This window comes from Helianthus annuus, chromosome 13, assembly GCF_002127325.2.
Source record: "Helianthus annuus cultivar XRQ/B chromosome 13, HanXRQr2.0-SUNRISE, whole genome shotgun sequence".
NCBI lineage: Eukaryota > Viridiplantae > Streptophyta > Magnoliopsida > Asterales > Asteraceae > Helianthus > Helianthus annuus.
In genome coordinates this window covers 171458722-171476216 of record NC_035445.2, presented here as the reverse complement: position 1 = coordinate 171476216, position 17495 = coordinate 171458722, and the positions used below count along the sequence as shown (strand labels likewise).

Here is a 17495-nt window from a genome sequence, read left to right as displayed (position 1 = left end):
CTTTGGTTTTTTGTATTTTAGTTTTGGAGAATTCATGTTTATATAAAAAGAATTTTTTTTTGAACGGTCGGTTCTATGATTATATAATGGGCTAGTAAATGCTGTAAAAACCCAACAAAGTTACATGCGAAATTAAAATAGAAACTAACTACATACCCCCCTCCCCACTTCTTTAATTATAATATTTTATTTTATTTCTTACACTAAAATCCTCCCACATATCCCATGGTATTCCTCTATATTTCGTCCTTCCTTCAATGCAAAGATATGAGTCTTCCTTGATGCGCTCCAATAATCCTAAACTATTTTCCTTTGCCCAGATTTGAACCTTAGATCTCCCCTCTAAGGCTATAGGGTGCGGGGATCATGGTTGGGACATGATTTGCCACCTAGGAACATGAATGGAAAGCTACACCACCCCCTTGATTGATCCACCATGGTTTGCATGGATTAAACCATGGCAACCATGGTCCTCCTTTCCATTTTTCAACAAATCATTTTCCTTTTTGTTTAGACAAAGATAATAAATAAGAGGCTAATGGTTTGGGTCATGACCATACCCTTAGGGTAGTGGTTTTGGATGGTGGATTAAAGATGAGTTACATGGCACAAACATGGAGGGTCATGATGGTCATGAGGGTCATGACCACACCCTATAGCCTAAAAGGAATGTGTCTCTACCAAGTGGACCAGCCCCACATTAACTTCAAGCAATACTCCGGGGGACATTAACTTCAAGCAATACTCCGGAGGAACGATCACATCTTACATATAACAAGATACCTTTAAAAGTGGACAGTTAATTTAACCCAAATCAGCCCATTGTAATAGCCTAGTGACAACTTGAGGGTGAGATAAGACTTAGGAACCATTAGGTACTGGTTTCGATTCTCACAAGGGGTTTTTCCCATATTTATTGAGTTTACTTTTAAATTTGTGTATAGATATTATTGCCTAGTAGAGATGGATATAATCGGGTGGTTCCACTGGTGACACGATGATACTCCGATGATCCGTTTGTTGTTAAAAAAAATTTCAACCCAAATCATATTAAATTTTGATAAGGAAGACACCTAGAAGAAAAATAAATAAACGATTGATCTCCCTACTTTCATCTACAGCCCAAACCCAAGCCCAGCTTATAATTTTTTTAAAAGATGATTTCTATTTTTTGGGCCCATAGCTTCACTCTTATACATTGATGGGCCGGCCTGTATGGATACCATATCCATAAACACCAAAGGGCTTCTATCATTTTATATCCGTTTCGTTAGAGATAAGCAAATGATACCAAATACCGTATCTACCCACATTTTAGCGTTTTTAGAATTGGTACTTTCGGTAAGATACAAACATTTTACCGATTTACACACAAAAAAAAATGTTTTTTTTGTCCTTATATGCATACTCTGCAGTGTCGAACTGTGGTCAAAACACGGCGTTTTGGTCCGGTTAATCAGACAAATACTGACGGGTGTCTGACGAGTCTGTTGACCCTACCAAAACGCCAAGCTTTAGCCGTGTTTTGGTCCTATCAACCTAGGGGTGTTCAAAAAACTCGTGACTCGCAGCTCGCTCGAAACTCGCTCGAAAAAAGCTTGAAGAAAGCTCGGCTCGAAATTGGCTCGGTTGAAAACGAGACAGCTCGGCTCGGCTCGGTTTGTAAACGAGCCGAGCTCGAGCTTGGCCTGGCTCGACTCGTGAGCTGGCTCGATAAGGTTTATATCCTTCATTTTTTGTCCCACATCGCTTAGAAAATAAAAACTAAGGGAGTATCTCCCCTATAAAAGAAGGTAAATACAATGTACAAAGAGAATTAATTATTTATACTTGCATATTTAGCCATATGGTTAAAATAAATGGCAATTAAGACCCCTAGTCTATCAAGAAGATCATTTTAAGTAGTAAATTTTGCAGTTCTTTGTTAGTTCGAGCTAGATCGAGCCGAGCCGAGCTAGCTCGAATTCTAACCGAGTCGAGCTCGAGCCTCAAATCTCAGCTCGATTTGAAATTCGAGCTCGAGCCGAGCCAGCTCGAATTGAGTTCGAGCCGAGCTCGAGCTGGGTCTTGTTCGGCTCGACTCGGCTCGTTTACAGCCCTATATCAACCAGACAAAAGACTGACACCCGGTCTGGTTGACAGGACCTTTTGTCTGGTTGACAGGACTAAAATCAGCCAAAGCTCGGCGTTTTGGTCCGGTCAACAACCCATCAGACACCCATCAGGGCTTTGTTTGGTTAACCAGACCAAAACACCACGTTTTGACCACAGTTCAACACCGGCGTTTTGGTACCTGGATTTTCGGTACCTGTTATATTCGTTTCGTCCCTACCAAGTACCAAATATCCCAAATCACCAACCACCCCCTTTCTCTTTTCCAGTTTCAGGGGTTTGCGTAAGATCACTCAAAATCAAAACTCATAAAAACAGAAGCTTTAATGGCTGAACAAGAAGATGTACCAGAAGGAACCATTCAAAACGTGTTGGAACAAGAAACTTTGAAGTGGGTATTTGTTGGCGGCAAAGGGGGTGTTGGCAAAACTACTTGCAGCTCCATTCTCTCAATCCTTTTGGCTTCTGTCAGACCCTCTGTTCTTATCATTTCTACCGATCCTGCTCACAATCTCAGTGATGCTTTTCAACAAAGATTCACTAAATCACCTACTCTTGTTTATGGGTTCACCAATTTGTATGCTATGGTTAGTCTTTTCGTACTAAATTTCTATAAAGATCACTTCTTGATAGTCTTTTCATGCTTAATTTCCTTAAAGTTCAGTTCTAGATTCATAAATTTGTTGAATTTTGGTTGTTTACCTAACAATCATGCTCTTTAATGAAACTTTGTTGGGTAATTTTTATGTTTGTTGATTGATTTTGGTATTTGGGGTTTATGTGAATGTGGTGGGATTTAGATTTTAGGGTTTATTGAGCTTAAGTTATTTACGCCCGGATTGCGATATGCACGTATAATGTATATATGTGTGGGCCTTCAGGGGGCAAAAGTGAAAGTGAACTAATTTTAACGTTATTTTACTAATTTCGTGAGAATAACGTTGAAAGCGGGGGACGGTTAATCGTGCATCATGTGGTGGCGTTGATAGCTGAAAGACAAAAGGGTACATGCACTAATCGGTCTTTGTCCCGATTGCTGAGTGTTATGTGCCTTATGTCCAAGACTTGATGCAAAACTACTATCGAGCCGAGGGTCTCACTGGAAGCAACCTCTCTATTCCTACGGGGTAGAGGTAAGGCTGTCTACAACTTACCCTCCTCAGACCCTACCTTTGCAAAGCCCTACCTTTGCTTTGCTGTTAGTGGGATTTACTGAGTATGATGATGATGAAATAAAGAAAGATTGTTTCTTTATACTTGTATGGCCTATTAATTAGATAAATAAACTGAATATAGACTGTTGTGAACATGGTTGTTTGCAATAATGATATCCATTGAGACTCCTGAATTTGGGCAATTTCTATCAAGAGGTTAATCATTGAGTTTGTTGACATTATTTGTACAAATGTAGCTTGTTGGTTGTGTTTATTCAGTGAAGAATCATGCATTAGTTTATAGATTCTTTATTTTGTATGCTATGATTATGATTCTTGATTGATTTTAGTTCTCGGGATTTAGGGTTTAATGAACTTAAGTCAGTTATTAAAAAGAATCAAGATTGTTTCTTGATAGTTTTACGGTCTATTTTGAACATTGTTGCTTGCAATAGTGATACAGTTATAGCTTTTCAATTCGGAAAAATTACAAGTTTTGTCGTTTATCTTAATACCACTTATCAGGCGGTGTCCTTTTTAACGAATTTTGACAAGTTTTGCCCTTTACAAGGAATTTAGTTGTACGTTTTGTCCTTTAGGTTTAACCCAGTTAGATTTTCTTGTTAAATCTTGTCACCCAAGGGTATTTTAGTCTTTTTACCCATTTATTTCAAGAGTCAACCCTAAAATATTTTGTTTTATTTTTTTAAATAATAATAAATAAATGGGTAAAAGACTAAAATACCCTTGGGTGACAAGATTTAACAAGAAAATCTAACTGGGTTAAACCTAAAGGACAAAACGTGCAACAAAATTCCTTGTAAAGGGCAAAACTTGTCAAAATTCGTTAAGAAGGACACCGCCTGATAAGTGGTATTAAGATAAAGGACAAAACTTGTAATTTTTTCTTTCAATTCTGTTTTTTTTTTTTTTTCGCAAAGTCTCCTGAATTTGATTAATATTTTAATGTTTTTGCATGCTATGAGCCTATGATGACCTTTGGCCTATACAAGGTCAGCCATTCAAGTAAACTTGTTTGGGCGATTTCTATCAAACGGTCAATCATTCGAGCTTGTTTACACAATGTAGCTTGTTGGTTGTGTTTATTCATTGAAGACTCGTGCATTAGTTAATAAGTTAAAATTCACCTCATTTGTATCATTGTCTCCGTTCATGAAAATCTATCGCATTTGTTGATAATATTCTTAATGCATAATTTGTCCGTTGTACTTGTAGTTACGTTTTCGTTGAGTAATTGTAGGATGAAATCCGACTATTAACCAATGTTAAAACTCCTTAAATATGATAATTAGAGATACAAACACTAGTGGATCAAAACTCCGTTTCATTTTGCAGGAGGTGGACCCCACTGTGGAGAACGAAGATACCGGTAGTTCAGATGGAATGGACGGTTTCCTATCAGATTTAGCAAACTCGATTCCTGGAATCGACGAGGCTATGAGTTTTGCGGAGATGCTAAAGTGAGTATATGTTATCATTATTTTCATCTATTAGTAAAACGTGTATAATACCCTTCAAGGGTCAGGTTATTCTACAAAGGCTTCTAATTGTAAGAAGTGTAAGAAGGATTTATAGAGTGACAAGTGTCCAATGACCTAAAACTAAACCCACTACATCACCACCAAAAACCTAAACACCCACCCCCACCCCACCCCACCACCACCCAAAAACCTAACCCCCCCCCCCCCCGGCAAAAAAAAAAACTATACCTCACCAAAAAAAACCCCCAAAAAACCTACCCCCCCCAAAAAAAAAAAAAACCTAAAAAAACCTAACCCCCCCCCCCCCCACACCTAAAAAAAACTAAACACCCACCCCCACCCCCTCGGCAAAAAAAAAAAAAAAATTTTTAGGGTGGGTGATGGGAGGGGGGGGTTAGGTTTTTGGTGGTGGTGGATGTTTAAGGTTTTTTTTTTTTTTTTTTTTTGTAGTGGGGTTTTATTGTGTAGTGGGTTTTTTTAGGTTATTGGACACTTGTCACTCTATAAATCCTTCTTACACTTCTTACAATTAGGATCCTTTGTATTTGATCCTAATCCTACCCTTCAATATAGACATCTTTATTATGAGAATGGCAATTAGGTAATCTGATATTCAAATCCGTGAATAACATATATATTTGAATTGTTATTGGATACGAAATATATTTTTCTGAGATTATTTTTTGAGTGAATTTCAAGGATTGTCCTTTATCTTTATACCCATTTTCAGGCGCTGTCTTTTATGTTCAAAATTGACGAGTTTTGTCCTTTATGTTTTCATATCATACACGTTTTGTCCTATAGGCCTAACCCAGTTAGTTTTTTCAGTTAAATTTGGTCATGTGCTTTGCACATGAGGGCATTTTTGTCAATTCAAAGGTTGAAGAACAGAAGAAGCATTGAGCTGTAAATCTGCCGTTGAACTTACCTTTGAATTGACAAAAATGCCCTCATGTGCAAAACATATGACCGTTGAACTTACCTTTGAATGGACAAAAATGCCCTCATGTGCAAAACATATGACCAAATTTAACTGAAAAACTAACTGGGTTAGGCCTATAGGACAAAACGTGTATGATATGAAAACATAAAGGACAAAACTCATCAATTTTGAATATAAAGGACAGCGCCTGAAAATGGGTATAAAGATAAAGGACAATCCTTGAAATTCACTCTTATTTTTTTTTATTTCCATCATATTTGGTGTTAGGTTAGTGCAAACTATGGATTATTCGGTGATAGTTTTTGATACTGCTCCCACCGGTCATACACTTCGATTGCTACAATTTCCTTCAACATTAGAGAAAGGTCTTGACAAAATAATGAGCCTAAAGAGTAAATTCGGTGGCTTGTTGGGTCAGGTATTTTTATTTAAAACTCGATTTTCTTACATGACAAAATAGTAAGTCCAATTTTGTTTTCGCAATTTAACAACGTCGTTGACAAGAAATGAAGACATGATTGTGGATCCCGTGTAGCTGAGGTCATGGTTGTAAAAATCCAGACTAGTCTCCGATTAGTCGCTGATTAATCACTAATCGGAGGTTCACCGATTAATGGCCGATTAATCGCTAGGCAGTCAATAGCGGTCCTATTCTGGCCAAATTTTGGCCTGACGCTGGCCAAATTTCGACCAAACCTTATAAATTCTTCCAATTACTTAAAAAATGGGTCAATGAGGGGTTAAAACATGTATATTTAAAAAAACTACATATAAATATGTGTGTGTATAACTGTATATAGTATAACTAAAAATTATATATAAAAATCTCAATCCGATTAGTCCCTATTAATCCCGGTTAATCGCTAGTAGGTACCCCACCGCCCGACTAGCGCCTAGCGATTCTTACAACACTGTCTAATCGTCATTTGTTTTGAGATCAAGTAAATGGGACCCACGAAATAGGTCTGGTTTTGCGGTCAATACCCCTTTACGTTTGTGGGTTATTAACGTATCGGTGATACTTAATGGCAGATGACGCGTATGTTTGGTGTTGGAGAAGAGTTTGGTGAGGATGCAATTCTTGGAAAGTTGGAGGGCATGAAAGACGTTATTGAGCAAGTAAACAAGCAGTTTAAAGATCCGGTATGTGTCTATTGGTGAAATGTCTAAAATACCCTTTAGTAGTAACAAAAGATCTTGTGAAATTGAACATGAGCCATTGAGCTAATAGGTAAATTTAACATCAAAAAATGCTTTGCAAAATTCTGCTTATTGTTTTGTTATTAGATTAACGTGTCGTCGAATTAACGATTTAATGCAAGAAAATTGATTATTAATAATAGGTCAAGTAATAATACTTGTATACAGTGGCGAAGCTTGAGATTTCCGACCGGGGGGGCGGAAGTCACCGGACCTAAAAATTTCTATAAAACTGAGGGATCGAAAACATATATACCTAAAAACTTCTATATGAAAACTACATACTCTTCACTACTGAGCGAAAAGTTTGGGGGGTCAGCCGCCCCCTCCCGCCCCTTAAAAGCTTCGCCCATGCTTGTATATATTCTTATCATTACTATATTAAATAATCAGAATTTGCCAAACATTCAACACCATGAAAACTTGAAAAATTAAAAATTATATTCTCCAATGCAGGATTTGACAACTTTCGTATGCGTGTGCATCCCTGAATTCCTCTCGTTATATGAGACAGAGAGACTTGTGCAAGAACTTGCTAAGTTTGAGATTGATACGCATAATATCATCATTAACCAAGTGCTTTTTGATGAAGAAGGTACACTTTTTCATGAATCATGATTAAGAACTTCATAAATTTAGCCATATTATTTTCTTGATTTATTGGGTCCCGTATCTATATAAATACAAGGAAAAATTACAAGTTTTGTCCTTTATCTTTATACCACTTTTCAGGCGGTGTCCTTTTTAACGACTGTTGACAGGCGGTGTCCTTTACTGGGTATTTTGTTGCAAGTTTAGTCCTTTACACCCAACCCAGTTAAAAAACCCTGTTAATTGTTGACAGGCAGTGTCCTTTACTAGGTATTTTGTTGCAAGTTTAGTCTCCTTTACACCCAAGAATTAACAGGGTTTTTTAACTGGGTTGGGTGTAAAGGACTAAACTTGCAACAAAATACCTAGTAAAGGACACCGCCTGTCAACATTCGTTAAAAAGGACACCGCCTGAAAAGTGGTATAAAGATAAAGGACAAAACTTGTAATTTTTCCTAAATACAACCCACAGAACGGAACACGTGGTATAAGCATAAGTGAAGCTTACTTCGGCTTTTAATCTTGTTATAGGTGTGGAATCAAAGTTGCTCAAAGCTCGAATGAAAATGCAACAAAAATACTTGGATCAATTGCATAGCTTCAACCCATGAATTGTCTTTAAGAGCCATATGGATGTTCTTCGGCTCCTCTTGGGAAATAAAGCAACTATACAAGCACTCATTCACTATCCCAGTCTTCTCAATCGAAACAAATAACCTAGAATTCGCTGCAATGCTTCTTCTTGTCTGAACACCTGCAGTAGGATCTCCAAGTATCATATCAACTGGATGATCTCTATTTGCTCGTGTAGTAGCAACAGCATCGACTTCCAGATTGTCACCCAGGTTTGATCCAACCTCCCCCTGAATATTCTGATTTGCAAATGGATTAATGAAGTCCTCCCCCTGATTGGGTTCGGGTTCACTATCACTTGAATCAGGATCAGCAACACCATGGGAAGTTTCCAGAGCAGCTGACATATCAACATTCGATCTAGGCATGAACTCGCCTTCATCGTCTTCACCAATCACTGTTTGAATCAGCTGAGAATCACCTGCATCAGAAATCTCAGGAATATTAAATGATTTAAAAACACTTTCATAATCATATAATATAGCAGGACCACTCGTTGATTGTTGAGGTTTGTAGGAAGTAATTTCCACATTAAAAACAACCTCAATTTTACCAGTTTTTAAATTGAAAACCCTTTTATTCGGTGTGCCAGGCACGTAGCCTAGAAAGTAGCCTTCGTCTGCCACCTCACCGAATTTTTGTTTATCTTTGTTTCGCACAATGGTGCAGGGTAATCCAAATGGTTCAAAGCCTTTTAAGTTTGGTTTTTCGTTAAACATCAACTCATGACAAGTTTTGTTAAAACGTTTAACAGTCAAAACTTTGTTTAGGACGTAGCAAGCTGTATTCACAGCTTCTCCCCAGAAAAGAACTGGTAGCTTTGAATCTGAAAGCATCGTCCTAGCGGCTTCAATCAACGTCCTGTTTTTCCTCTCAGCGACTCCATTCTGTTGAGGCGTATAAGGAGCAGAATATTGATGTTCAATTCCCTTTCGAAGACAATAGAGATCCAGAATACGATTCTTGAACTTCGTGCCATTATCACTCCCTATCCTCTTGATCCTTGCATCATGAACGTTTTCCAATTTTGTAAAAAGATCGATAAGCATCTCTGATGTCTCATCTTTTGTACCTAAAAAGAAAACCCATGAATAACATGAGTAATCATCAGTAACAACAAGACAGTAGTACTTTCCACCTATGCTCCTCACGTTCACTGGACCGAATAAATCCATGTGAAGTAATTAATAAGGGGCATTAATGGAATTTACTGTTTTAGACTTATGAGGTTTCTTGTGTTGTTTTCCCTTTTGACATGGAAGACATTTATCTTCCACTTGAAACCTCAGCAATGGAACCCCTTTCACTAGCTCATTTTTGATAATGTAATTCATCTTGCGGTAGTGAATATGGGCCATGCGTCTGTGCCACAACATAGATTCAGCTTCAGATGCTTTTGACAGTAAACACGCCACCGCAGCAGTTGGATCCTTGGCACTCATGTCCATGACATAAGTATCATTTTTCCTTGGTGCACGCATCACAATCCAATCGTCCGGAATGACTAAACCCGGTTTCAACACCAATGCCTCAGTATTTGTAAAATGGACCGAGTGACCCTTGTCGCAAACTTGTGACACGCTCATCAGATTGTGTTTCAGCTGCTCAACATAGTTCACTTTGTCCAATGTGATCTTCCCATTCGTCACTTTTCCTCTTCCAGTAATCCTTCCACCTTTAGCACCAGCAAAATTAACATGTCCACCATCATATTCTTCAAATTCAGAAAACAACCTCGCATCTCCTGTCATGTGCCTGGAGCAGCCACTATCAACATACCATAAGTTGATAATCCTTCTTAGTAGCTCCTGCACACACCAACCAAAAGATCAGTTAGAGTGGGGGACCCAAGCCTTTATGGTCTTGGGTCGTCCAGATTCATCAACTACAGGAACATCCATCCAATGTCCATCACTCCTAACTGGAGTCTTGGATCTTGGACCTGTTGATGGAAATGGGGCAGGATTTCCATAAGGTCTCTGGTCCTGTGGGTTCCTATATGTGTTTGGACTATGTGACCTTTGAAATCTTGAGTTTTGATTCCAAGAAGCTTGATTGTTATAATTTCTAAAGCCATTGTTATAAAAAGTTCGACCACCATTATTTTGGTATCGATTTTGATATTGACCTTGACTTCTGAAACTATTTGAATTTTGATTGATCATTCTTGGTGAGCTACTTCTAGGTCTCTCATATCTGCCTGATGTAGATTCAGGCTGAAATCTTGGTTGATTTCTTTGAAAACGAAGAACTTGAGGAGTTCCTTTTTCAGCCTTATCTACACCACTAGCAACACCCTGTTGTTGCTTTGGAGCAAATTTCTTTGGAGAGTTAGACTCTCTTTCCTTTCTATCACCGTTCCTTTCTGGTGACTTCCCTCTTTGTTTCTCATTAACTTGTGCTTCAACCTTTTTGTTAGGACAGCAGCTGGCTACATGTCCCTTTGTGTGACATTTGAAGCACGATCTCTTTTTCGAAGACTTCTCACTTGAAGCCTTTGAACTAGATTCTGGTTTTGATGATGATGCTTTAGAAGGATTTTGTGTAGTTTGCTGAGTTTCAGATTTTTCTATGTTTTTGTTTTTAGCAAACTCCACATTTGATTCCTTTTCGATAACAGTTGTTTCTGTTTTCATATCACTTCCTTGATCAAAATTAACCTTTTTAACAAAATCTTGATTGTTGTTTTTAGAAGGTATACTTTTCTTTTTCAAAACAGGTTTGCTGTTATTTTCCTTCTTAGCATCATTATCTTCAAACACATCACCTTGACTGGATGTGAAATTACTTGGTGATGTTGACAAAAAGTCTGTGAACTCATCTTCATCAGGTAAGAAAGAATAGTCATGACTAAGAGGAGGTGGGACTTCATTAAAGCCCTGGAATTCCACACTAGTCTTGTCATTACTCTTCTTTAACCCACCCATCATATGTTTCATAACAAAAGTAGAATCTCTGAATTGACCTAACTTCTTTTCAAGTTCAACAATTTTAAGTTGTGCATCGGACAACTCTTTGTTTTTATCAGAAATCTCTTTTGTTTTCTCAGCCATCATGTCATGAGCTAAGTCAATGACCTGAAGTTTTTCATTCAGTTTGCAGGTTAAAGCTTCAATTTCAGCTTCATAGCCTTTTATCTTTTTCAAATATGATGACTCGTTTCTTTTAGCAAAGAAATTTGATTCGTTTACGTTAGACATTTTGCTCACAAGACTTTTGTTTTGAGTTGACAATTTGTCAACTTCACCCTGCAGTTCACGACACTTTAAACAAACAGAAGTAGTAGAGTTACTTACCTCTCCTGTCGCTTTGTCTGAGTTGGCCATGAGAGCAGCAAGTTGAGCTCTCATTCTTTTGATAATTTCATCTTTCTCATCAGCTTCCATTTCATTCTCAGACTCTGGCTTTTCCTCTTCAGCTTCTGTTGTCTGATCAACCTTCTTTACCTCAGCATCACTTTCCTTCTCAGCATCTGCTTTAGTTTCAACTTCTTCAACTGGCACGATCTCTGCCATAAATGCTTGTGTAACATTCTCATCTTTTTCCAAGTGAATGCTCCAGTCATACGAACCTTCTCGTGCAGTAGAGATCAACGCCCTTGTGTTAGAGTTGTTTGATGAATTTCTATTGTTTGAACTCTGACTCGAAGTCTCATGCTTTTTTTTCTGACACTCCCTAGCGAAGTGACCATAACTCTGACAGTTAAAGCACCTGACTTTTGCCTTGTCAAAACCAACATTCTTCCCCACAAACTTCCTTCCAGTTATATTCATGAACCTCTTCACACGCCTCGAAATCATGGCCATCTGCCATTGTAAATCCATCTCTTCTAAATCATCAGGATCAATCTGATCATAATCTTCATCTAACGTAGCAGGATCAGATATCTTCCCCTGAATGTAATTCTCATACGAAGCAACAAACGAAGCAAGTAGTGCGAGATGTTCTTCAGCAGACTTAACACTCATAGGCATTGACTTTGCACTGCTTGTTTGCTTTGAGGTTGATGTTCTTTTGACTCCTGTTGATCCTCATGCAGCAGCTACAAAACACACATCACCATCATCATTAATTGTAACCTGCTCATTATCACACGAAAGAAAAGCAGTGACAGAGTCGCTAGAAGCATCATGAGATGAAGAAGATGCAAGCCCATTGTAGATCCCTGGATCTTGAACCTGATCATATCCAGTGTCCTTCTTCTTTATGCTGAGCTCATAAGCTCTTAACTTTCCAACAACTTCTTCCAGCTCCTTTGTTTCATATTCAGCTTCTCCCTTATCATGAGAGTGTAAATATCCCATTTTGTAGGTAGGGCATCTAGCAGCTTGTCATTTTTCTCTATGTTAGAATAGCAGTCTATATCATAATTATCCAGCTCTGACATCAGATGGTAGTATCGAGTGATGATGTCTTCAAGTGACTCATTCTTCATGTGTTTAAACACAGCAAACTGCTTCTTTAGAAGATCAACTTTGTTCTTCTTGACATTAGGATTTCCTTCATATATCTTCTCTAGAGCATCCCACATTTCCTTTGAAGTAGTGTACTTCTTAAAGGTATGTTTGATACTATCAGGTAGAGACATCTTGATGGCAGCCAAGGCTCTCTTTTCAGCCTCATACATCTTTTTATCATTCTCCTGCATGTTCACATAAGCTGTCACACGAGGTCTGCCTTCGAAGTCATGTGTAGGGTTTGTGTACCCATCAGCAATACAGATCCACATGCGAGTGTCCTGATATTCAATGAAGGATTGAAACCTATCCTTCCATGTCAAGTAGTTTTCCACGCTCATCATCTTAGGTGGTTTGTTGGTTGTGCCAACCTCATGCTCCATCCTTAAGAGTTCGTTCAATTTAGTTATGCTCGACATTTTAACGTAAGCAGACTGGTAAAACCGAACAAATTGTGTCCGAAATCTGTTTTTATCAAATTATACCGTTAGACTCGTCTCGAGAATACGATTCCAATGATATATAATGTCGAAGACCTTTTTCGGAATTTTCCAAAGTGTTTTTTATATTTGATTTTTGAAAAAAATCAATTGTAAGTCCCCTAACGCGTACGGATCGTAACAGAATCGTCGATCTAACCTAGAGTGCGGAATCCCCTAGATTAGATTTCACAGAAAACGAGTAGAACATGAATCACTTCAAACCCGATCTTTATTGATTATCTTCGTAACGATTACAATAAATCAAGATCCTAATTCGTCCAAGCCGTTGTCTTTCACGAATTCTCTCCAAGTGATTAAGGTGATTAGATGAGTAACCTAAACCCTAATGCTAAGCTTTGTTTATATAGGACAAAGCTTTGCATATGGGATAGGACTTGGGCAAGGCCCAATTCGCAAACCCTCCCCCATATGTGGGTTTGGTTTGGCCCAATCACTCTTAATTCACTATTACAAACTATTACAAAGCTAAACCCGCTAACTATTTATCGTTTTACTAATTACAAGATATCCAAAGACCAAATCTAAACTGTTGTCACAAAACATGCACCAACAAAGGTCTATATGGAGGTATGTTGACTACCTGGTCGGGGGTTAAGGGAACGGTTTGGTAAAAGTCTTGCCCTTGTTCAGCGTTTAGAGGTCCTGCAAGGGACCTGGGTCAAATTTAGTAGGATCTCCTTCAATACCCAAAGGTATTGGATGGCGGGGATCCAAACTCTTTGACCCCCTCATAAGTTAAACTACTATTAATACTATAACCCAGCTATTTAGGACTGTATCCCTGTTGACTCAGACTACTTAGTCGAGGGTAACGTCACCTTCAAAAGAGGGGCCTACCATAATTTGCATTAATAACTTAATTAATTATCTTTCAATAATCCGACCCTTTAGGATTGTATCCTTGCTGACTTAAACTACTGGGTTGAGGGTAACGTCACCTTCAAAAGAGGGGCCTACTACAATAACTAAGATAATCTCTTAAACAAGTGCAAAAGTGCGAAAATAATCAAAGGTTACACTATACACGAGTTGGATCCAAGTGATTCATCTTGTCTATCTGTTTTTGTTTTTATTTTTATTTTTCAGCATTTAGTTAGTTTTATTTTCTTAGTTTTAAAATCTTTTCTAACATTTTGTTTTGATTAGACCTTGAGGATAAACCGGTACTAAAAGTTCTTGTGTCCTTGGACGACCTCGGTATCTTACCAACACTATACTACGTCCACGATGGGTGCACTTGCCCATATGTGTGTTTAGTGTTAGTAAATATCGTGTTTTATAAATTTAAAACTTGGCTAAAAAGTGTAAAAATGGCTTAAAATATATACCTAAAACATATACACACTAGCACGCATCAAGTTTTTTGGCGCCGTTGCCAGGGACACAAGGATTTTAAGAAAGTTAGGAATCAACGGCCTAATCATTTTTTATTTTCTTTTTATTTTTTTTAGGATTTTCTTAATTTTTCAGCTTCTACAGAGCTCAGCACGGGCCGTTCCTGGTCGGACACGCCCCGTGCCCAGCATTGGTAATGACAGTTTTTATTTTCCGAGTTACAGAAGGCTGAGCACGGGGCCGTGTCGGTGCAACACGGGGCCGTGTCCAACGTTCCAGTAACAGGGATCCGGAAAACAATCACTGTAACTCCGACCACGGGCCGTGTTCACTGAGCACGGGCCGTGGTGAACCTTCTGACCAACATTCTTTTCTGTTTTGTTGTAGGACTTGGAACCCGACGCCACCTCTACATAGTGTATGAGCTCCAATTCTAATAAAGACATAAAAGAACCTCTAGAAGAACCCGAACGCTTTCTTAGAAAAAGACTAAAAGCTAAAAACCAAGAGAAAGTTTCGGGGGACCCACTTCCAATGGCGGACCAGCGTACCCTCATGGATTACCTACGACCCATCGTAGGTAACCTTGGCGCCGCTATCAATGCACCGAATGTCGAAGCCAATAACTTCGAAATTCGGCCACATTTGATACAGATGCTTCAAAACTCTGCAACCTTTCATGGGCTTGCGGACGAGGATCCCCATCTACATATTACTAATTTCTTAGAAATATGTGATACCTTTCGGATTAATGGAGCATCAAATGAAGCCATTCGCCTCCGAATGTTTCCATTTTCACTAGAAGACCGAGCAAAAGCTTGGCTTAACACCCTCCTAGTTGGTTCGATAAACACCTGGGATGAACTAGCCCAAAAATTTCTATATAAGTATTTCCCTCCCGCTAAAACGGCTAAATTAATGACTGAAATTAATACATATTCGCAAGACGAGGGGGAATCCTTATATGAAACTTGGGAAAGATTCAAGGAGCTATTACGAAAGTGTCCTCATCATGGTCTTGCAGTGTGGCAACAAGTATCCACCTTCTATAATGGATTGTTGCCACATACTAGACAAACACTTTACTCTAGCTCCGGGGGACTTTTAGGTAATCGCCGCCCGCAAGAAATATATAATCAGATTGAGGAAATTGCTCAAACCAGTTTTCAATGGCACACTCCCCGAGGCAATAAATCTATTGCCTCGGGCGCCCATAAGGTTGATGAAATCACTTCTTTACAAGCCCAAATCGAGGCCCTTTCTTCAAAAATTAAAAAGCTAGAAATGACAAAAACAGTCTCAGTTATGGCTTGTGAAGGGTGTGGTGGGCCACATGAAAATTGGAGTTGTATGAAAAAAACAGATGATCAAACAGAGTCGGTAAACTACATTGATAATAGACCTAGGCCGTCGGGTCCCCCAACGGGCACCTACAACCAAGGATGGCGTAACCACCCTAACCTTGGTTGGAGAGAACCCGGCAATAGTAGTAACCAACAAAACCTAAATCAACTAACAAACTTTCAACAACCAAGGAATGAGTCACAAAATTTTTCTCAACAACAAGGTGGACGAGAGGGGCTTGAAGATACTATATCTCGCCTTATCTCCGACACTGAAAAAAAGAACTCGGATAGGTTTCTACAATTAGAATCAAATTTTAGAAATCAACAAGCTAGTATTCAAAACATCGAAAAACAAATAAGTCAACTAGCTCAAAATTTCTCCGAGAGACCACAAGGCGCGTTACCAAGTAATACCGAAACAAACCCAAAAGCACAAGTTTATCTCATAACACTACGGAACCGTATCGTGGGTCCTGCGGAAGGCCCACCGCCTACCGAGGAGACCGCAACACCGCCCCAACAAGAGAAGGGTTCTCCTCCCTCACCAGAGCCTACCAAGGCTCCTCGAGTTCCGTACCCTAGTAGGTTAATCCGCCAAAAGACCAATGACAATTCGCTAAATTCGAAAGTCTACTAAAACAATTGCATGTTAACATTCCTTTTATTGGCGTCCTAACCCAAATGCCTAAATATTCAAAATTTACGAGGGAATTTCTCACTCATAAAAGGAAAATTGAATCATTGCAATTAGTTAACTTAGGCGAAGAATGCTCCGCCCTCGTGCTCAATAAACTTCCCCAAAAGAAGATTGATCCCTGAAGCTTCACAATTCCTTGCTAAATTAGGGACTCCCCCATTCAAAATGCACTAGCCGACCTTGGCGCTAGCATCAACCTCATGCCAGCATCATTGTTTATTTAACATTGTTCGTTTTTTTTTGTTTATTTACTTGATCAATACAACGATCATGCACATGTGCATTATGTTGATAACACCCATACTCATCACCGATCATGCACATGTGCATTATGTTGATAACACACATACTCATCTTTCGTAAACTTTCAGTGCATTATGTTGAAAAATGCTCACATTGGTTAATGCACATGTGCATGATATCACGGCAGCACAGAACTATGTCCATCTGCTGTCAATCCCGTTGATAGTCACAGAACTATGTCAAAAACTGTTGAAAGTCGACATACCCTTCATGGGTTTGAAATTCAGACTCTTGACTCTATGTCTACAACACTTTGACTTGTACAACACCTACAAATACAGATCATCAAGAGTTGCAATTCAGTTGATTTGTGACTAAAGGTATTATGTTGACTATAAATGATGTTTATTACTTTGTAAATGATATTGTATTAAATGATGTGCACATGTGCCTTATATTGACTGTAAATGATGTTGTATTAAATTATATGCACAGGTGCATCATGTTGATTGTAAATGATATTGTATTAACTTATATGCACATGTGCATTATGTTGAAAATTATACCATGTCATTGATGTATGGATTCTGTTTATGTATGGATTCTGAACAGGTGCCTTATGGATGACTATCCAATTATGTACAGAATGGTATTAAACAAAGGGTATTGGGTGGCGGACAATTACAAAAAAAAATGGAAGAACAAGCCGACAAACGGGAAGGCATGGGTGGAGTTTATGCATCTTATGGCATGCTGAGAAACACCAGAGTGAAGACGGG

At 38.6% G+C, this 17495-nt stretch overlaps 1 protein-coding gene and 1 non-coding gene across 2 annotated transcripts; one reads left to right on the top strand and one right to left on the bottom strand.

Moving 5' to 3' along the window:
- The first annotated feature begins 2334 nt into the window (after nucleotides 1–2334).
- LOC110900358 (ATPase ARSA2) lies at nucleotides 2335–8149 on the top strand. The gene is made up of 6 exons (XM_022147237.2): nucleotides 2335–2699; nucleotides 4623–4747; nucleotides 5979–6129; nucleotides 6744–6854; nucleotides 7368–7506; nucleotides 8034–8149. The coding sequence occupies exons 1-6, from the start codon at nucleotides 2439–2441 to the stop codon at nucleotides 8111–8113; spliced, it is 867 nt and encodes a 288-aa protein (XP_022002929.1). The 5' UTR covers nucleotides 2335–2438; the 3' UTR covers nucleotides 8114–8149.
- Nucleotides 8150–15342: 7193 nt separating this feature from the next.
- LOC118486073 lies at nucleotides 15343–15449 on the bottom strand. Its single transcript, XR_004877929.1, has one exon. It is a non-coding gene; the product is annotated as a small nucleolar RNA R71 (small nucleolar RNA).
- Between the last annotated feature and the right edge of the window lie 2046 nt (nucleotides 15450–17495).

Excerpts from the sequence above, each read along its gene's own strand:
- LOC110900358 (XM_022147237.2), top strand. The coding sequence starts at position 2,439 with ATGGCTGAACAAGAAGATGTACCAGAAGGAACCATTCAAAACGTGTTG. Across the intron at positions 6,130-6,743 it reads TCGGTGGCTTGTTGGGTCAG|ATGACGCGTATGTTTGGTGT; the intron begins GTATTTTTATTT and ends ACTTAATGGCAG. Across the intron at positions 7,507-8,033 it reads AGTGCTTTTTGATGAAGAAG|GTGTGGAATCAAAGTTGCTC; the intron begins GTACACTTTTTC and ends ATCTTGTTATAG.